General features: G+C 52.3%; 2 protein-coding genes across 3 annotated transcripts; one reads left to right on the forward strand and one right to left on the reverse strand.

Moving 5' to 3' along the window:
* Positions 1-7: 7 nt before the first annotated feature.
* LOC132815854 (trypsin II-P29-like) lies at positions 8-3,988 on the forward strand. The gene is made up of 3 exons (XM_060825168.1): positions 8-212; positions 1,407-1,543; positions 3,839-3,988. The coding sequence occupies exons 1-3, from the start codon at positions 80-82 to the stop codon at positions 3,986-3,988; spliced, it is 420 nt and encodes a 139-aa protein (XP_060681151.1). The 5' UTR covers positions 8-79.
* Positions 3,989-7,234: 3,246 nt separating this feature from the next.
* LOC132815856 (trypsin-like) lies at positions 7,235-20,651 on the reverse strand. Of its 2 annotated transcripts, none has more exons than XM_060825171.1 (5): positions 20,612-20,651; positions 18,069-18,212; positions 14,282-14,536; positions 11,546-11,682; positions 7,235-7,384 (listed from the first exon to the last, which is right to left on the reverse strand). In XM_060825171.1, exons 1-5 carry the CDS (start codon positions 20,649-20,651, stop codon positions 7,235-7,237), a joined length of 726 nt encoding a protein of 241 aa, XP_060681154.1. The 2 variants fall into 2 exon arrangements, with proteins under 2 accessions (XP_060681154.1, XP_060681153.1); XM_060825170.1 differs by having other exon boundaries at positions 14,282-14,541; positions 18,065-18,212.
* Between the last annotated feature and the right edge of the window lie 1,134 nt (positions 20,652-21,785).

Genomic DNA, 21,785 nt, shown 5'->3' on the forward strand with positions numbered 1-21,785 from the left:
GGGCACTGAGCAACACATCCAGGTTTCCAAGGTGATCAGCCACCCCGCCTACAACTACGGGACCGTCGACAACGACATCATGTTGGTCAAGCTGTCGAGACCGGTCCAATTCAGCCAGTCCGCTCGCCCAGTCCCACTGTCCAGCTCCTGCCCCTCCGCGGGGCTCCAGTGCCTGGTGTCCGGATGGGGGAATCTCCTCAACAATGGAGGAGGTGGGTGGCATTCCCACCAACACGCGTTCGATAACCGCGACGGCGCCAACGTTTAGATTTCTGAGTGATCCGAGAGCCTGGGATGACCCCGACGATTCACTGACCCCCTCGTTGATAGCCAGTGCCCTCCGAAAGAGCTGGAAGTCCTCACCTGAGCCCTCTGTGAAACACGGATAGGCGTCCTGATGTCAAATCCTGGCCAACGCAACCCCCCCCCCCCCACTCCCGCCCCCCTCAGCTGACCGGGTGGATTCCTTCCCGAGGGAGGGCAGGGAGTTCAAGTCTCATGGTGTGGTACACGAATGAGATGTGGCATCACAGAAAGTGATCAGGCTGTCTCTCACAGCCCTCAGGGCAAGGGGAAGCCATGCTAAGATGCTGAATAAAGTTCACAGCTCCCTTAGTTCAGCAGACCCTAAATATTCCTGAACACAGGACTGAAAATAGCAGTCATCATGGACAGAATTTCACTAATTTCAATGTGTCATTTCACCATTTCAGTGTGCACTTTCAATAACTTCAGTGTGTCATTTCACTAATTTCAGTGTGTAATTTCAATCATTTCGGTGCGTAATTTCAATAATTTAAATCTGCACTTTCACCAATTTCAGTCTGCAATTTCACTAAATTTCAGTATATAATTTCTCTGAATTCAGTGCATGATATCACGAATTTCAGTGTGTAATTTCACTAAATTTGATGTGTAATTTCACTGAATTTCAGTGTATAATTTCACTAATTTCAGTGTGTAAGTTCAGCAGGTAATTTTATTTATTTCAGTGTACAATTACACTAATGTTAGTGCATAATTTCACAAATGGGGGTAAGTTATTTCACAACTTTAAGAGTATGATTTCACAAATTTTAGATTTCATAAATACCAGCGTGCGATCTCACAAATATCAGTGTATACTTTCAGAAATTTGGGTGAGAGATTTCAAAACTGATGGGGCGCGATCTTACCACTTCAAGCTATCACTCCTTATTCCAGGTTTCTGTGACACACCATCTCCAACTAAATTGTCCCAGATTTCGGGATAACCGCCTGGTTACGGACTAATCAAGGATGGGAGATTCGCCCCTGAACTCTGACCATCCCACTGTAGTCATGGATACAGGGATGGTGCGAGGGACCCAATGGGAAGAGTTTGGATCTTATCCCCAGATTGAATCAGCTCTGTGTTCTGTCCACAGTACAGTATCCTGCTCACCTGCAGTGCCTTGATGTCCCGATATTGTCTGAAACCACCTGTAACAATGCCTACCCAGGCATGATCTCCAGAAACATGGTCTGTGCTGGTTTCTTGCAGGGTGGGAAAGACAGCTGTCAGGTAAGGCCGGGTACGGGTGGGTGAGGGTGGGGAAGGGTGGGTGAGGGTGGGTAAGGGTGGGTAAGGCTGGGTGAGGGTGGGTTAGGGTGGGGAAGGGTGGGTAAGGGTGGGTAAGGGTGGGTAAGGCTGGGTGAGGGTGGGTGAGGGTGGGGAAGGGTGGGTAAGGGCGGGTAAGGGTCGGTAAGGGTCGGTAAGGGTGGGTAAGGGCGGGTAAGGCTGGGTGAGGGTGGGGAAGGGTGGGGAAGGGTGGGGGAGGGTGGGGTCAGGAGATGCAGAACAGAGGGAGCATTTACTCTCCTTCATCTGTCCCGCTCTCCACCTGCTGAACGGAGGCCGATGTAACCACAACTCAATCCGAAAGGGGAATGGATTTCTCTGACTCAAAACTGAAGCCCCTACACCCCCTCCCTATCTCTGTAACACCCTCCAGCCCCTACACCCCCTCCCTATCTCTGTAACCCCCTCCAGCCCCTACACCCCCTCCCTATCTCTGTAACTCCCTCCAGCCCCTACACCCCCTCCCTATCTCTGTAACCCCCTCCAGCCCCTACACCCCCTCCCTATCTCTGTAACCCCCTCCAGCCCCTACACCCCCTCCCTATCTCTGTAACCCCCTCCAGCCCCTACACCCCCTCCCTATCTCTGTAACCCTCTCCAGCCCCTACACCCCCTCCCTATCTCTGTAACCCCCTCCAGCCCCTACACCCCCTCCCTATCTCTGTAACCCCCTCCAGCCCCTACACCCCCTCCCTATCTCTGTAACCCCCTCCAGCCCCTACACCCCCTCCCTATCTCTGTAACCCCCTCCAGCCCCTACACCCCTCCCTATCTCTGTAACCCCCTCCAGCCCCTACACCCCCTCCCTATCTCTGTAACCCTCTCCAGCCCCTACACCCCTCCCTATCTCTGTAACCCCCTCCAGCCCCTACACCCCCACCCTATCTCTGTAACCCCCTCCAGCCCTACACCCCCTCCCTATCTCTGTAACCCCCTCCAGCCCCTACACCCCCTCCCTATCTCTGTAACCCTCTCCAGCCCCTACACCCCTCCCTATCTCTGTAACCCCCTCCAGCCCCTACACCCCCTCCCTATCTCTGTAACCCCCTCCAGCCCCTACACCCCTCCCTATCTCTGTAACCCCCTCCAGCCCCTACACCCCCTCCCTATCCCTGTAACCCTCTCCAGCCCCTACACCCCTCCCTATCTCTGTAACCCCCTCCAGCCCCTACACCCCCTCCCTATCTCTGTAACCCCCTCCAGCCCCTACACCCCCTCCCTATCTCTGTAACCCCCTCTAGCCCCTACACCCCTCCCTATCTCTGTAACTTTGGAATACCCTCCCTCAAACCGCCCACCAATGTGTCTCTCCCATCCTGTGAGATGCTTCTTAAAATTTCTTTCTTTGGCTGAAATCTCTCTCAGTCTACCTGATCTGATAGAGTCATAGAGATGTACAGCACGGAAACAGACCCTTCGGTCCAACCTGTCCATGCTGACCCAGATATCCCAACCCAATCTAGTCCCACCTGCCAGCACCCGGCCCATATCCCTCCAAACCCTTCCTATTCATATACCCATCCAGATGCCTCTTAAATGTTGCAATTGTACCAGCCTCCACCACTGCCTCTGGCAGCTCATTCCATACACGTACCACCCTCTGGGTGAAAAAGTTGCCCCTTAGGTCCCTTTTATATCTCTCCCCTCTCACCCTAAGCCTATGCCCCTCTAGTTCTGGATTCCCCGACCCCAGGGAAAACACTTTGTCTATTTACCCTATCCATGCCCCTCATGATTTTATAAACCTCTATAAGGTCACCCCTCAGCCTCCGACGCTCCAGGGAAAACAGCCCCAGCCTGTTCAGCCTCTCCCTGTAGCTCAGATCCTCCAACCCTGGCAACATCCTTGTAAATCTTTTCTGAACCCTTTCAAGTTTCACAACATCTTTCCGATAGGAAGGAGACCAGAATTGCACACAATATTCCAACAGTGGCCTAACCAATGTCCTGTACAGCTGCAACATGACCTCCCAACTCCTGTACTCAATACTCTAACCAATAAAGGAAAGCATACCAAACACCTTCTTCACTATCCTATCTACCTGCGACTCCACTTTCAAGGAGCTATGAACCTGCACTCCAAGGTCTCTTTGTTCAGCAACACTCCCTAGGACCTTACCATTAAGTGTATAAGTCCTGCTAAGATTTGCTTTCCCAAAATGCAGCACCTCACGTTTATCTGAATTAAACTCCATCTGCCACGTCTCAGCCCACTTGTATTGGATTTCTCCCAAACAGGGTGACTCCGGGGGTCCGTTGGTGTGCGATGGGAAGTTGGAAGGAATTGTGTCCTGGGGATTAGGTTGTGCGGAGCCTAATTTCCCTGGAGTCTACACTAAAGTCTGCAACTACCTTCCCTGGATCCGAGAAACGAGGAGGAAGAATTAGAGCTCGCTTCCGCATGTATTCCTGCCCCTCGCAGCCTGGGGAACGGCTATTAATAAAGAAATATGTCAGAATAAACATTGGCGAACCGCGTCGAGTGGTTTATTGGTTACAAATCGAGTGGTTGTTCAATATTAAACCATAAAGTGATGTTGTCCATTCGGCTCATCACTTACATTCTGTCCTTCAGTGAGATTTGTTAATCTCTTCCCTTCCTCAAGCATACCGCGTTTCCCGCAGGGAACTGTAACTTACACGGCAGGAGAGGATTGGACAATTTGTTGGCAAATTCACCCTGAAGGGTCAAATCGTTGCCGTGGAGAATTCCCCAGAGGGTTGTTAAGTCGTAATCCTTTATATTGTTGTGGTTGTTGGAGGGTCACCCATCCCAGCACCAGGCCATCTCTGCAGGAGACCCTCAGGGGACAGTCTGAGGCCCAACCATCTTCAGCTGCTTCCTCACTGACCTTCCCTCTGTCATAAGGTCAGGATGGGGATGGTGACTGATGGTTACACAGCGTTCAGCCCCATTCACCCACTCCTCACATCCTGAAGCAGGCCGTGTGCAAATGCACCAAGATCTGGACAGGATCCAGGCTTGGGCTGACAAGGGGCAAGGAACATTCACACCACACACTAACCAGACATATACATCACCTCCAACAGGAGGGAATCTAACCCCTGCCCCTTGACCTTCCACGGTGTTCCCATCACTGAATCCCCCCACTGTCACCCTCCTGGGGGTTACCATTGACCCAGAAACCCAACTGGACCCACCACATCAACACAGCGGCTCCAAGAGCAGGTCAGAGGCTGGGAATCCTGCAGCGAGTAACTCCCCTCCTGACTCCCCCCAAAGCCTGTCCCACCATCGACAAGGCCCAAGGCAGGAGGGGGAGGGAATACTCCCCACTTGCCCCTGGATGGGGGCAGCTCCAACAACACTCGAGAAGCTCGACACCATCCAGGGACAAAGCAGCCCCCGGCTGGATTGACCCCACACCCACAAACATCCCCTCCCTCCCCCCCACCGACCCTCAGTAACAGCAGTGTGTACCATCCCCTCCCTCCCCCCACCCCCCCTCAGTAACAGCAGTGTGTACCATCCCCTCCCTCTCCCCACCCCCCTCAGTAACAGCAGTGTGTACCATCCCCTCCCTCTCCCCACCCCCCTCAGTAACAGCAGTGTGTACCATCCCCTCCCTCTCCCCACCCCCCTCAGTAACAGCAGTGTGTACCATCCCCTCCCTCCCCCCCCCTCAGTAACAGCAGTGTGTACCATCCCCTCCCTCCCCCATTTATCTCAAAGAAAATGTCAAACTCTGTAACTCCCATCGTGGCGTTGCTATTGAGTGTTCCAAAGCAGCCCAATCTCGCCCTCTGATGCCCCATTTAGGGTAGAGAACGTGCCACCTTTACCCGACCTGAGCCAGTGAGTGCAAACTGCTCAACCTTCCTGTCGCAAAAGAATAAAATGGAGCTGATGGAGACAGAGAGCATCGACGTACGAACTGCAGCATTTCGGCAAGGCCCCTTTCTCAAGGGTAACTCCGGGTAAGGGACAACCACTCCAGTCCAGGTGAGAGTGGTGCTGGAAAAGCGCAGCAGGTCAGGCAGCATCCGAGGGGCAGGAGAAATCGATGTCTCAGGCCTCAGGGGTCACAAACACCACAAATACCCATCTGCGCCCACGTCCCCTGGCCGTAAGCTCTTCCCCAGACTGTGCCGCGCCCACCTGTACAGCACGAAAGAGACCATTCGGCCTCTCGAATCTGCACCAGCCCCACTTGTGCACATTCGTCCCCCTCTGGCCTCGAACGGGCGTGACTTTCCAAATCCTTCCTTGAGAATTTGTGGGGGTTTCCATCCTTGACCTACTTTCTCAATGCTCCGTGTTCCCCGAAAGGGCAGGTGGTGACCTGGGGATATTGTCTACAGCACAGAAACAGACCCTTCGGCCCAACCAGTCCATGCTGGCCATAATCCCCAAGCTAAACTAGCCCCCCTCACCTGCCTGCTCCATCTCCCTCCCACCCTTTCCTGCTCATGTCCTTATCCAAATGTCTATTAAACGCTGTAACTGTCCCCCCCACTGGCTCATTCCAACTCGCGGACCACCCTCTGGGTAAAAAAAGTTGCCCCTCAGGTCCATTTTAAATCTTTCCCCTCTCCCCTAAAAAAATGTGCCCCCCAGTCTTGAACTGCCCCACCCCAGGGATGGGACTTTGTCTATTTACCCTATCCATGCCCCTCATGATTTTATAAACCTCTATAAGGTCACCCCTCAGCCTCCGACGCTCCAGGGAAAACAGTCCCAGCTTATCCAGCCTCTTCCTGTAGCTCAAACCCTCCCATTCCCGGCCACATCCTGGGAAATCTCTCCAGAACCCTGCCCAGTTTAACAATATCCTTCCTATAACAGGGAGACCGGAACTGGACACAGTATTCCAGAAGGGACCTCCCCAATGTCCTGTACAACCCCAACATGACGTCCCCAACTCCTACACTCAAAGGGCTGAGCGATGAAGGGAAGGGTGCTAATCCCCTTCCCTCGATTTGTGAAGTAGTTTCCAACGTTAAAACCTTTTTCATCGCTGCGACATGAGTCCAGAAGCCCAGGTAACGTTCTGAGGTCACCCCCAGGGCAGATGGGGAGCTTGGAATCCAGTCAAAAACTCGAGGCTAAGAGGCTACTGGGAGCTGGGGAATCCCTTGTCAATTATTGGGAGGCTCCATCAGGGAAGGAACATTGCCCTGTCTGGTCTCCACGTGACTCCAGCCCCGCAGTGATGGGGTTGGCTGGGACGTTGAGGATGGTCATTCCATGTTGGCTGAGCCAGTGAGGTCAACGTCTCCTCAACCAATGACGAAATGGGGCCTAATCTTTGTGCTGGGTCCATTTCCCCAGTGATTGAGAGAGGGGTTCCCCACCCACTCCTTCCCCCATTTCTGAAGACATCCCCTCTACTCCTTTGTCCCCCACCCACTCTGCCTGGTCTTCACCCACCCATGCCCCCACCTCCTTGCCAAACTGCGCCAACCGCGCCCCCACCCCGTCGCATCGTGTGGGAGATGGGCACACTAAGACACTCGCTGCGAGACCCCTTCCCCAAGGAAATCAACAGGGCGGCACCGGCTGCTACGTAAATTCTTTATTTGAAACAGGACGACATGTTGCCAGGCGGCTCTGAGGGACCCCTGTGTCTGACCGAGGGGGGAGAGGGAGGCGTTGCTGATGGGGAATGGGGTTTAATTGTTGGCCATTGTTTCGTAAATCCAGTCCAGGAGCGAGCAGACCTTGGTGTAGACCCCCGGGTGATTCTGTTCGGCACATCCATATCCCCAGGATACAATTCCCTGCAGGACACCATCACAGACCAGCGGGCCTCCGGAATCTCCCTGCGTCGGAGAGACACGACATTCCGTCACTCATCCCGGGCTGATACAGCAATCCCCCTCAACACCCATCCCCAAACCCTCCACCCTCATCGTCCCTCCCCAATCACCCTCCCTGCACCATCTCTCTTTCCCTCACTCACTCCCTCTCTCTGTCTCTCTCTCTCTCTCTCTCTGTCTCTCTCTCTCTCCCTCTCCGTCTCTCTCTACCTCTCACTCCCTCACTCTCTCTCTCTTTCCCTCCCTCACTCCCTCTCTCTGTCTCTCACTCCCTCACTCTCTCTCTCTTTCCCTCCCTCACTCCCTCTCTCTGTCTCTCACTCCCTCTCTCTGTCTCTCTCTCTCCCTCTCCGTCTCTCTCTACCTCTCACTCCCTCACTCTCTCTCTCTTTCCCTCCCTCACTCCCTCTCTCTGTCTCTCTCTCCCTCTCCCTCTCTCTGTCTCTCAGTCCCTCTCCCTCTCTCTCCCTCACTCCCTCTTTCTGTCTCTCTCTCTCCCTCACTCCGTCTCTCTCTCTCCCCTCACTCCCTCCCTCTCTCTGTCTCCCTCACACACTCTCTCTCTCTCCCTCTCTCTGTCTCTCCCCCCCTCACTCACTCTCTCTGTCTCTCCCTCACTCCCTCCCTCTCTATGTCTCTCCCTCCCTCACTCACTCCCTCTGTCTCTCCCTCACTCCCTCCCTCTCCCTCTAACTGTCTCTCACTCACTCACTCCCTCTCTCTGTCTCTCTCTCACTCACTCCCTCCCTCTGTATCTCCCTCACTCACTCCCTCTCTCTGTCTCCCCCTCCCTCCCTATGTCTCTCCCTCACTCACTCCCTCTCTCTGTCTCTCACTCCCTCCCTCTCTCTCTCTCTCTGTCACACACTCTCACATCCTGTCTGTCTCTTTCTCTGTGTCTCTCTCGCTCTCTCTGCCTCCTTCTCTCATGCTCTCTCTCTCTCTCATGCTCTCTCTCTTTCTCACTGTCTCTCTCTCTCTTCCTTCTCCGTTGTTCTTTCCTTCTCTCGCTCCCTGTTGAACACTCCTTTCTCAGTCTTCCCGTTGTTGAAGTCAGTCCGGCAGTATCCAGGCAGCAGGAACATGTCACCTTCCCGATGAAGGGCTTCATCCCGAACCCTCCACCCTCCTGATCCTCGGATACTGCCGGACCTGCTGTGCTTTTCCAGCATCTGCTGTCCTCACTGTCTCCCAGCTTTTGATCCAAAGAGAGATAGAGTGAGACAGAGAGAGAGAGGGAGAGAGAGAGCGAGAGAGAGATAGAGTGAGACCGAGAGAGAGAGAGTGTGTGTGTGAGAGAGAGACAGAGAGTGTGTGTGTGAGAGAGAGAGAGTGTGTGTGTGTGAGAGAGACAGAGAGAGTGTGTGAGAGAGAGAGAGACAGAGAGAGTGTGTGTGTGAGAGAGAGAGAGACAGAGAGAGAGTGTGTGTGTGAGAGAGACAGAGAGAGTGTGTGAGAGAGAGAGAGACAGAGAGAGTGTGTGTGTGAGAGAGAGAGAGTGTGTGTGAGAGAGAGAGAGACAGAGAGAGTGTGTGTGTGTGAGAGAGAGAGACAGAGAGAGAGTGTGTGTGTGAGAGAGACAGAGAGAGTGTGTGTGAGAGAGAGAGAGACAGAGAGAGTGTGTGTGTGAGAGAGAGAGAGTGTGTGTGAGAGAGACAGAGAGAGTGTGTGAGAGAGAGAGAGACAGAGAGAGTGTGTGAGAGAGAGAGAGACAGAGAGAGTGTGTGTGTGTGAGAGAGAGAGACAGAGAGAGAGTGTGTGTGTGAGAGAGACAGAGAGAGTGTGTGTGTGTGAGAGAGACAGAGAGAGTGTGTGAGAGAGAGAGAGACAGAGAGAGTGTGTGTGTGAGAGAGAGAGTGTGTGTGAGAGAGAGAGAGACAGAGAGAGTGTGTGTGTGTGAGAGAGAGAGAGAGACAGTGAGTGTGTGTGTGAGAAAGAGAGTGTGTATGTGTGAGAGAGAGACAGAGAGAGTGTGTGTGTGAGAGAGATAGACAGACAGAGAGAGCGTGTGTGTGTGAGAGAGAGGCAGAGTGTGTGTGTGAGAGAGAGGCAGAGTGTGTGTGAGAGAGAGAGAGACAGAGAGAGTGTGTGTGTGTGTGTGTGAGAGAGAGACAGAGAGCGTGTGTGTGAGAGAAAGAGGCAGCGAGTGTGTGTGTGAGAGACAGAGAGAGTGTGAGTGTGAGAGACAGAGAGAGTGTGTGTGTGTGTGTGTGAGAGAAAGAGGCAGAGAGTGTGTGTGTAAGAGAGAGACAGAGAGAGTGTGAGAGAGAGAGAGACAGAGAGTGTGTGAGAGAGAGAGACAGAGAGCGTGTGTATGAGAGAGAGAGACAGAGAGAGTGTGTGTGCGTGTGAGAGAGACAGAGAGAGTGTGTGTGTGTGAGACAGAGAGTGTATGCGTGTGAGAGACAGAGAGAGTGTGTGTGTGTGAGAGAGACAGAGAGAGTGTGTGTGCGTGTGAGAGAGACAGAGAGAGTGTGTGTGTGTGAGAGAGACAGAGAGTGTGTGTGAGAGAGAGACAGTGAGAGTGTGTGTGTGTGAGAGAGACAGTGAGAGTGTGTGTGTGTGAGAGAGACAGAGTGTGTGTGTGAGAGAGAGAGACAGACAGAGTGTGTGTGTGTGTGAGAGAGAGACAGAGAGAGTGTGTGTGTGAGAGAGAGACAGAGAGAGTGTGTGTGTGAGAGAGACAGAGAGAGAGTGTGTGAGAGACAGAGAGAGTGTGTGTATGTGAGAGAGACAGAGAGTGTGTGTGTATGTGAGAGAGACAGAGAGTGTGTGTGAGAGAGACAGAGAGAGTGTGTGTGTGTGAGAGGGAGAGACAGAGTGTGTGTGTGTGTGAGAGAGACAGAGAGAGTGTGTGTGAGAGAGAGACAGTGAGAGTGTGTGTGTGTGAGAGAGACAGAGAGAGTGTGTGTGTGTGAGAGAGACAGAGAGAGTGTGTGTGTGAGAGAGAGAGACAGACAGAGTGTGTGTGTGTGTGTGAGAGAGACAGAGAGAGTGTGTGTGTGAGAGAGAGACAGAGTGTGTGTGTGTGTGAGAGAGAGAGATAGAGAGAGTGTGTGTGTGAGAGAGAGAGAGACAGAGACAGAGAGAGTGAGTGTGTGTGAGAGACAAAGAGTGTGTGTGAGAGAGAGACAGTAAGTGTGTGTGTGTGAGAGAGAGACAGAGAGACAGACCGAGTGAGAGAAAGAGAGTGAGAGAGAGAGACAGAGAGCGTGTGTATGAGAGAGAGAGACAGAGAGAGTGTGTGAGTGAGTGAGCGTGAGACAGAGAGTGAGAGAAAGAGACAGAGAGACAGAAAGAGAGGGAGTGTGAGAATAAGTCAGAGAGGGTGAGAGAGAGACACATAGAGTGAGAGTGAGAGACAGCGACAGAGAGAGTGAGATAAAGTCAGACCGAGAAAGTGAGTGAGAGGGAGAGTGAGACAGAGAGAGAGAGCCACAGAGAGAGAGAGAGAGACACACAGATAGAGAGAGAGAGAAAGAGATAGAGAGTGAGAGTGGGAGGGAGTGAGAGGGAGACAAAAGAGGGACAAACATGTGAGAGAAAAAGAATCAGAAAGAGAGTGTGTGTGAGTGTGTGTGTGTGTCTGTGTGTGTGAGTGTGTGTCTGTGTGTGCGTGTGAGTGTGTATGTGCAGGTGGGTGTCTGTGTGTGAGTGTGTGTGTCTGTGTGTGCGTGTGAGTGTGTATGTGCAGGTGGGTGAGTGTGTGTGTCTGTGCATGAGTGTGTGTGTGTGAGTGAGTGTGAGTGTGAGTGTGGGTGTGTGTGTGCGTGAGAGTATGTTTGTGTGTGAGTGTGTGTTTGTATGTCTGTTTGTCTGTGGGTGTGTGTGTGTGTGAGCGTGTGTGTGTGTATGAGTGTGTGTGTGAGTGTGTGTGTCTGTGTGTGAGTGTGCATGTGAGTGTGTGTATGTGTGTGTCTGTGTGAGTGTGTGTGTGAGAATGTGTATGTGTCTGTGTGTGAGTGTGTGAGTGTGCGTGTGAGTGTGTGTGTGTCTGTGAGAGTGCGTGTGAGTGTGTGTGTGCATAAGAATGTGTGTGTGTCTGTGTGTGAGTGTGTGAGTGTGAGTGTGCAAGTCAGAGAGAGAGAGATACAGACAGAGAGAGAGAGCAGGACAGCCCTGGAGAGCAGGACATGGCCGCCATGAGTAGAGATGGCCACTAACCTGACAGGCGTCCTTGCCTCCCTCCAGGTAGCCGGCACACACCATGGTACTGGTGATCAGGCCCGGGTACGCCGCATCACACTCTGCAGCGCTCACAATGGGCACGTCCACACAGTGCAGGCTGTCAGGGTACTGGGCTAGAACACACACACACAGTCAGTAACACCCAGCTCACACTGAGACACACACTCTCACACACACACTCACACACTCACACTCACTCACACACACTCACACACACACACTCACACACTCACACACACACACTCACACGCACACACACACGCACACTCACTCACACTCACACTCACTCACACACACACAGACACACACACTCACACACACACAGTCACAGACACACACACTCTCACACACACACACTGACACACGCACACACTCACACACACACACACTCACACACAGAGACACACACACACACTCACACTCATTTACACACTCGCACTCACACACACTCACACACACACATTCACAGACACACTCACACACACTCACACACTCACTCACACACTCACTCACACACTCACTCACACACTCACACACTCACACTCACACACACTCACATCCTCACACACTCACTCACACACACACACACTCACTCACACACTCACTCACACATACTCACACTCACACACTCACTCACACACAGAGACACACACTCACACACATACACACTCACACACACATATTCACACACTCATACACACACAGAGACACACACAGAGACACTCTCACACTCACTCACACACAGACACACACACACACTCACACACATAGAGACGCACACACTCACTCTCACACTCACTCACACAGACACACACACACTCACACACACACTCACACTCACACTCATATTCACACAGACACACCCACTCACTCACACACACTCACACTCACAGTCACTCACACACAGGGACACACACTCACACACTCACACTCATTCACACACATTCACACACACACACACAGACACACACAGAGACACTCCCACACTCACTCACACAGACACACACACTCACTCACACACTCACACTCACACTCACAGTCACTCACACACTCACACTCACACTCACTCACACACTCACACTCACACACTCACACACAGAGACACACACTCACACACACTCACTCACACACACTCACACACTCACTCACACACAGAGACACACACACACACTCACTCACACACAGTGACACACACACACTCACTCACACTCACACTCACACACTCACTCACACACAGAGACACACACACTCACACACTCACTCACACACAGAGACACACACTCACACACACACTCAATCACACACACACACTCACTCACACACACACTCACTCACACACAGAGACACACACTCACACACACACACACTCTCACACACACTCACACTCACACACACACATTCCTAGACTCACACACACAGAGACACACACACTCACACTCACACACACACACACACACACTCTCACTCACACCCACACACACCCAAACACACTCACACAAAAATACACTCACACTCACTCACTCACACACACACACACGCACTCACACACACACTCATACACTCACACAGACACACACACTCTCACACACACTCAGAGAGACACACACACAGACACACACTCACACACTCACACATTCTCTCACACACTGAGACACACACACACACACACACTCACACACTCTCACACACACTCACACTCACTCACACAGAGACACACACACTCACACACACACACTCACACACAGAGACTCACACACTCACTCACACACTGAGACACACACTCACACACTCTCTCACACACACACACACACACACTCACTCACACTGAGACAAACAAACAGAGACACACACAGACCCAAAAAAAAACACACTCTCTTTCACAGACACCTACTCTGCTCATACACAGACAGGAAAACATACAAACACCAACTGTCTTTCACACTGACCCTCCGACAGTGCGGCACTCCCTCAGCACTGACCCTCCGACAGTGCGGCACTCCCTCAGCACTGACCCTCCGACAGTGCGGCGCTCCCTCAGCACTGACCCTCTGAGAGTGCGGCGCTCCCTCAGCACTGACCCTCTGACAGTGCGGCACTCCCTCAGCACTGACCCTCCGACAGTGCGGCACTCCCTCAGCACTGACCCTCCAATAGTGCGGCACTCCCTCAGCACTGACCCTCCGACAGTGCGGCACTCCCTCAGCACTGACCCTCCAATAGTGCAGCACTCCCTCAGCACTGACTCTCCGACAGTGCGGCGCTCCCTCAGCACTGCCCCTCTGAGAGTCGGGCCTGGATTATGTGGTGAGGTTTCTTGATTAAAAATGGGTTGAGTTTTGAAATGTTGGAATTTACCCAGAGGGTGGTACGTGGATGGAATGAGCTGCCAGAGGAAGTGGTGGAGGCTGGTACAATGACAGCATTCAAGAGGCATTCGGATGGGTATATGAACAGGAAGGGTTTGGAGGGATATGGGCTTTGCAAATGGGACTGGATTGGGTTGGGACACCTGGGCCAGCCTGGACGGGTCGGGCCGAAGGGTCTGTTCCCGTGCCGTCCGTCTCTGTGACTGTGGGAAGTTGGGTCGGAACGCAAGGAGTCGGGTTGCGGGATCTTGCGTCGCTGGGAGGTGACGGGAAGTTCTCTGGCCCTGTGGGGGGAGGGGGAGACTTGCCAGTGCGTGGGGCCTGGGAGGGTTGGGGAGTCACTTACATCCAGAGCCGAGGAGATTTCCGTAGCCCGACACAGTGCACATGGTCCCATCCGCAGCGCAGTTTGTGGGCAGTCTGACCGGCTGGATGTAGTCATTGAAGATGCAGGGAACATTCAGCTTAATCAACATGATGTCATGGTCCAGGGTATAATAGTCGTATTTATCATGCCAGAAGATATTGTCGATCTTTATGAGCTGCTCAGTGCCTTCAAACACTGCCCAGTCTGGGTCTCCTAATGCTGCTACCATATAACCTGGGCTGTCAGACAGAGAGAGAGAGAGATGGGGGGTGTGGGAGGAGACAGAGATACCGACGGGGGTTAGCCAGTCAACCTCACCCACCCCAGTCAACAAGAACATCCCCCTCCCAGCTCCCAAGTCACCGTTCGAGGGCGGACGCCATTCGGCCCAGCGTGCTGGTTCTATCCCCTAGCCCCAAATCCCTGCCCCCTTTCCCCATAGCCCTGTCTAAATATCCAGCCCCACCGTGCCCCTCGGTTGACCCTGCCTCCTCCTGTCCCGCTCATCCCCAGGCAGTGCCTCTCCCCCAGCCCCCTCACCACTCGCTGGGTGGAAATGGTTTCACTCACATTGCCCTTGCTTCTCATTCAATCCCTGCCCCTCTCGTTCCTTGTTCCCTTTTCCGACTGGGAACAGCTCCTCCCACTCGATTCTCTCCAGCTCCTGCCCCTGATGTTGTAAACCTCGATCCAATCTCCCTCCCTCCCTCTCCCTCTGGGTTCTCTGCTCCAGGGAGAACAGTCCCACCCTCTTCACTCCATCCTGATCCCCAAACTTCCTCATCCCTGGAATTGTTCATGTAAATCGCACCTGCACACTCCCTCTCTTTCTCTCTCACTCCCTTTCACTCTCTCTCACTCCCTCTCTCACTTTTTCTCACTCTCTTTCTCCCTCTCCCTCTCTCACTCTCACTCTCTCTCTCCCTCTCTCCCACTCCTTCTTACTCTCTCACTCCCTTTCACACCCTCTCACTCTCTCTCACACCTTCTCTCACTCTCTCTCACTCTCTCTCACACCTTCTCTCACTCTCTCTCACTCTCTTTCTCCCTCTCACTCTCTCTCATTTCCTCTCACTCTCTCTCTCACTCCCTCTCTCACTTTCTCTCACTCTCTTTCTCCCTCTCCCTGTCTCTCCCTCGCCCTCTCTCTCTCACTCTCTCACTCTCCCTCCCTCTCCCTCTTTCTCCCTCTTTCTCACTCACGTTCTCTCACTCCCTTTCTCACATTCTCTCACTCTCTTTCTCCCTCTTCCTCTCTCTCACTCTCTCTCTCTCCCTCTTTCTCCCTCTCTCTCACTCACTCACTTTCTCTCACTCTCTTTCTCCCTCTCCCTGTCTCTCCCTCTCCCTCTTTCTCTCACTCTCTCACTCTCTCTTCCTCTCCCTCTTTCTCACTCACTTTCTCTCACTCCCTCTCTCACTTTCACTCTCTTTCTCCCTCTCCCTCTCTCTCCCTCTCTCTCACTCTCACTTTCTCTCCCTCTCTCTCCCTCTCCCTCTCTCTCTCACTCTCTCTCTCACTCTCACTCTCTCTCCCTCTCCCTCTTTCTCCCTCTCTCTCTCACACTTTCTCCTCTCTTTCTTTCACTCTCTCTTTCTCTCCACCCCACACACACCGCCACCCTGTCACCATCCCCTTCTCCCTGATGCGTTGATATAGCTCCCACCCTTCAGTACATTAACACCATTCTCACTCCCCATCACTCCTGAACTCCCCAGCGGATTTATTAGGGACTGTCTTCTATCCCCTCCCCCCCATTCTGATCTCCCACTCCCCCGTTGTCATTAGCAACACCTTCTCCTCAATCCCACCCAATCAGAATTCTTTGAGGCCTTTCGGCCCAGTTATTGGGCCAGCCTGTTCTCTGACACAGATCCCCTGATGCTCCTGAATCCTTTTACGAACAGATGCACAGGACCAAACCAAGGCCATTCGGCCCCTTCCCGTCCGTTCTGCCATTCAGTCAGATCATGGCTGGTCTGGTTTCAATATTAACCGTCCTGTCCCGCACCAGCCCCCCGGCAATCTCCCGCCCTCTCGGTTGTTGGGAACCCATCTCTGCCTGAGAAATATTAAACCATTCTGCATCTTCTACCTTTTGAGGAAGGGAACGATAGGCATTGAGTCCTTCGGCACGGGAACAGACCCTTCAGCCCAACCAGTCCATAATCCCCACACTAAACCAGTCCCACCCCTTCCTGCTCCTGGCCCACATCCCTCCCGTTCACGTCCTGATCCAGTTAAACGTCGCAACTGTCCCCACACCCCCCCACCCCATTTCCCCAGGATGTTCCTTCCACACAAACCACCCTCTGGGTAAAAACTTCATCCCTCAAATCTCTCCCCTCTCTCTTTAACAGCCTATCCCCTCCCCCAGTCTCCAAATCCCCCACCCTAGGGGGAAGACAACTACCAGTAACAGGAGGAGAAAGTGAGGACTGCAGATGCTGGAGATCTGAGCTGAAAGTGTGATGCTGGAAAAGCGCAGCAGGTCAGGCAGCATCCAAGGAGCAGGAGAATTCCTGATGAAGGGCTTATGCCTGAACCGTTGAATCTCCTGCTCCTTGGATGCTGCCTGACCTGCTGCGCTTTTCCAGCAACACATTTTCAGCTACCATTAACTGTAGCCATGCCCCTCATGATTCTACATACCTCTGTAAGGTCACCTCTCAACCTCCTAGACTCCAGTAAAATGAGCTCCGACCTATCCAGCCTCCCCTTCATGACTCAAACACTCCCATTCCCTGGGACAGCTCTCCTGAATCCTGAATCATATCCTTCCTGGAACACGGTGACCAGAGCTGGGCTCTGTATTAGCCACGCTCCAGGTGTACTCTCTGCCTAACACCAGGTTAGAGTCCAGCAGGTTTATTTGGAATCACTAAGGCTTTCGGAGCGCTGTTCCTTCATCAGGAAGCTAGTCACCTGATATAACAGCAGCACTCTCAAAGCGAGTACAGAACAATCTCGGTAATCCGAACATCAATTATCCAAATTTCGGATTATCCGAAAAGGATCTCAAGGTCCTGTAAAAACATCTGAACAATCAGTTATCTGAACCATCTGTTATCCGAACAGTTGCTTTTGCGAACTCTCAGTTATCCGAACAATCCGTTATTTGAAAAATCCATTATCCGAACAATCAGATATCTGAGCTCTCAGGTATCTTAACAACCTGTTATCTGAACAATCAGTTATCCAAACAAAATATTCCCCGTCTGTCTCGTCTGGGAAATCGAGTTTGTTCTGTAATTCCAATTAAACCTGTTGGACTAAAATCTGGTGTGGTGTGATTTTTAAATTTTGTCCACCCCAGTCTAACACTCCACATCATAACTGGACCATACCCATTCCTGATGAAACTAAAAATGTGTTGCTGGAAAAGCGCAGCAGGTCAGGCAGCATCCAAGGAACAGGAAATTCGACGTTTCGGGCATAAGCCCTCCTTCAGGAATGGCTTCACCATTCCTGATGAAGGGCTTATACCCCAAACGTCGATGTTCCTGCTCCTCAAATGCTGCCTGACCTGCTGTGCTTTAACCAGCAACACACTCTTAACTCTGACCTCCAGCATCTGCAGCCCATACCCTCCCTACTCTTGTATCAGACTCCACCCCCTTCCCCCAACCCCCAACAGTTTAGATTCCCCGAGCATTTCCCGGTTACTTCCTTCTTGGGAAAGTTTGAGGGTGGGGAGCGGGGAAGGGACTTTGCCTGAGTTTGTGTGGTACATTCGGAGACAGGGGGATACTTACTAATACCAACAGTGGGCAGCAGAAACCAGCCATTGGTCGCTGATGATGGACGCCCCGCAGGAATGGTAGCCAATGTTCAGCGACACTTGCCACGGAACCCCATGCGGAGAGCACTCATATCCGCCAACAATCTTCTCATCTCCGGAGAACGCCGCTGTGGAAAGGAACCCAATTAATTCGGAGGGCCTTGGTGCGTTCTTACAGGCTGCCGAGTGAAAAAGGGAGGGACTGTTTCTTTGGAAGGTGTTTGAGAAGCGGCTTACCTGTGCCCAATGGTTTGCGCGGTTACTTGAACAAGTTGCATTTGAGGGGGTCACAGACAGTCTGGGGGCACACGCGTACAAATGGAGCCCCACGTTTTAGCATGATACAATCCCTACAGTGTGGAAACAGGCCCTTCGGCCCAACAAATCCACCCCGACCCTCCAAAGAGTATCCCACCCAAACCCAACCCCACTACTCTACATTTACCCCTGACTAATGAACCGAACCTGCACATCCCTGGGCACTATGGGACAATTTTCCATGGCCAATCCACCCTAACCTGCACATCCCTGGGCACTATGGGTAATTTAGCATGGCCAATCCACCCTAACCTACACATCCCTGGGCACTATGGGACAATTTAGCATGGCCAATCCACCCTAACCTGCACATCCCTGGACACTATGGGACAATTTAGCATGGCCAATCCACCCTAACCTGCACATCCCTGGGTATTATTGGTAATTTAGCATGGCCAATCCACCCTAACCTGCACATCCCTGGGCACTATGGGTAATTTAGCATGGCCAATCCACCCTAACCTACACATCCCTGGGCACTATGGGACAACTTAGCATGGCCAATCCACCCTAACCTGCACATCCCTGGGCATTATTGGTAATTTAGCATGGCCAATCCACCCTAACCTACACATCCCTGGGCACTATGGGTAATTTAGCATGGCCAATCCACCCTAACCTACACATCCCTGGGCACTATGGGTAATTTAGCATGGCCAATCCACCATAACCTGCACATCTTTGGACTCTGGGAGGAAACCGGAGCACCTGGAGGAAACCCACACAGACACGGGGTGATTGTCTGATTCCCCGATTTCCCGAGGCTGGAATCGAACCCAGATCCCTGGCGCCGTGTGGCAGCAGTGCTAACCCACTGAGCGGCCGTGTCATATGAACCCTGATTGGTCTGTAGGCCAGTGGCTGCTCGCTTGCCAACTCCTGTATGATTGGCTGTGGGCTAACCGAGGTGGTCAGCGCGACTCGCTCTCCACCATCTCAGGAGCGGTTTCTCTGTTCTCTGCAGTCAAAACGAAACCCCTTTCCCACCTGAAGGAAACGAGGTGACCTTAAACACGAGAGGTAGGTTCTCTGTGAGAGCAAATCACTCCGGTCCCTCTGCACTTCCAGGGAAGCATCTGGGGAACGAGTGAAACTGGGGGACCCAATAAGGAAAGACCCAACCCCGCCAAACTTAGGAGCGAAAGAACAATGAACCCTTTGCAATATTCTCTCTCCATTCCTGTGTTTTTCTGTCTGTCGATAAATGCGTCTCTGGGGGAATTTAAAAGGGGATTTGAAGGTTTCATAAGGAATGGTTAATAACGCTATCTCTGTCACCTGAGTCATTGAAAAGAACGACTCCTGGGTCTGAAGGCTGGATAAATTAGGAGGCGTTTCAGCATTTATTTTAAACTCTTTAACCTTTGTGATAAATCTGGGAAGGACAGGACATCATTTTCAAATGATGAATCGAGACGTGGTGATAAAGAAACGTAAGCTTTTCACTCACATTTAAGAAGGTACATGACTGAACATTTAACACTGAAAGGAATTCATGACGGTGCTGTAATAAATCGAGTTCTTTCCCTGCAATGTCACAACCCAACGTGCAAGCCAGGATGGCAGCCGGTCCCTCTGAGGATCAGGAGTGGGGAGCCTCCTCATCTCAAAACCTCTGCATGGAGTCTTGCTCTCAGACAAAGTCTACCCCAAATTTATTGAGGATCTGCCTCTCACCTCCTCGTCCCTTCGATTCACCTCAGACTCGTGAACGCCGAAAGATGCCGTTAACCAGAAGTGATTCAGGACCCAGAGGGGAAGAGAATGGTCAGAGAAAATCATAACATAGAGAGAGAGAGGGAGAGAGAGAGAGAGACAGAATGAAGGAGAGAGAGAGAGTGTGTGCAGGAGAGAGAGCGAGAGAGGGGAAGAGAGATGGAGAGAGAAAGAGGGAGCGAGTGCAGGAGAGAGATAGAAAGTGAGAGAGGGAGGGAGAGAGAGGGAGGGAGGCAGAGAGAAAGAGATGGAGAGAGAGAGGGGGAGGGAGAAAGAGAGAGAGAGAGAGAGATGGCTTGGGAGAGACCGAGACAGAAGGAAGGAGAGAGAGAGAGTGTGCAGGAGAGAGAGAGAGAGAGGGGAAGAGAGAGGGAGGGAGAGAGAGAGTGCAAAAGAGAGAGAGGGAAGGAGAGAGAGAGAGAGAGAGAGAGAGCAGGAGAGGTGGGGAAGACAGAGAGAGAGGGAAACAGCAAAGTTATGATCACACAATTACCAGCAGTTCCGAGCAGCAGGGCAAGAATCAGCAACTCCATGGTCAGGTCAAACACAGAATGGGAGAGGGAGAGGGTGCAGTTTTAATACTGAGAAACACACCTGCTTATCGGGTCAGGAGGAGGGAAGGTATCAGTCACCAGAGAAAGCAAACATGTTTCTCATTAACGTCGCCATTCCAGAGCCCAGAAGCTGTATCTGGAGAACATTTAGGGGACACTCAGTGGGAGCTAATGACATACATGTGCAGCGATTCCCAGGTTTGGGAGATTGGCGAATTGAGCAGAGATTAGCGGAGGTGATTACAGCCAGTCAACACCTTGTCTCCAGCAAAACACTCACAGAGGGATCGAATAATTCTCGGACATTAATGGCACAATCTATGAATTTCCGATCGCTCACAACTCGGAATGACTCAGAGTGCAGCCATTCCCAGACCCATGGCCAAAATATCAGCACACACACACACCACTACACACACACAGACCACTACACACACACAGACCACTACACATACACAGACCACTGCACACACACAGACCACTACACACACACAGACCACTGCACACACACAGACCACTGCACACACACAGACCACTACACACACACAGACCACTGCACACACACAGACCACTGCACACACACACACCACTACACACACACAGACCACTGCACACACACAGACCACTGCACACACACAGACCACTACACACACACACACACCACTACACACACACAGACCACTGCACACACACACACCACTACACACACACAGACCACTGCACACACACAGACCACTGCACACACACACACCACTACACACACACAGACCACTGCACACACACAGACCACTGCACACACACAGACCACTACACACACAGACCACTGCACACACACAAACCACTGCACACACACAGACCACTACACACACAGACCACTGCACACACACAGACCACTGCACACGCACAGACCACTACACACAGACAGACCATTGCACACACACACACACACCACTACACACACAGACCACTACACACACAGACCACTACACACACAGACCACTGCACACACACAGACCACTACACACACAGACCACTGCACACAGACAGACCATTGCACACACACACACACCACTACACACACACAGACCACTACACACACACAGACCACTGCAC

Source organism: Hemiscyllium ocellatum, chromosome 5 (assembly GCF_020745735.1).
Source record: "Hemiscyllium ocellatum isolate sHemOce1 chromosome 5, sHemOce1.pat.X.cur, whole genome shotgun sequence".
Taxonomy (NCBI): domain Eukaryota; kingdom Metazoa; phylum Chordata; class Chondrichthyes; order Orectolobiformes; family Hemiscylliidae; genus Hemiscyllium; species Hemiscyllium ocellatum.

Bases quoted from the DNA above. Each gene is read 5' to 3' on its own strand.
- LOC132815854 (XM_060825168.1), top strand. From the start codon at position 80: ATGTTGGTCAAGCTGTCGAGACCGGTCCAATTCAGCCAGTCCGCTCGC. The intron at 213-1,406 runs GTGGGTGGCATT...TTCTGTCCACAG, and splicing joins TCTCCTCAACAATGGAGGAG to TACAGTATCCTGCTCACCTG. The intron at 1,544-3,838 runs GTAAGGCCGGGT...TCTCCCAAACAG, and splicing joins GTGGGAAAGACAGCTGTCAG to GGTGACTCCGGGGGTCCGTT.
- LOC132815856 (XM_060825170.1), bottom strand. From the start codon at position 20,651: ATGGAGTTGCTGATTCTTGCCCTGCTGCTCGGAACTGCTG. The intron at 18,213-20,611 runs GTAATTGTGTGA...TCCTTTCCACAG, and splicing joins CCTGCTGCTCGGAACTGCTG to CGGCGTTCTCCGGAGATGAG. The intron at 7,385-11,545 runs GTTAGTGGCCAT...TCTCCGACGCAG, and splicing joins GAGGCAAGGACGCCTGTCAG to GGAGATTCCGGAGGCCCGCT.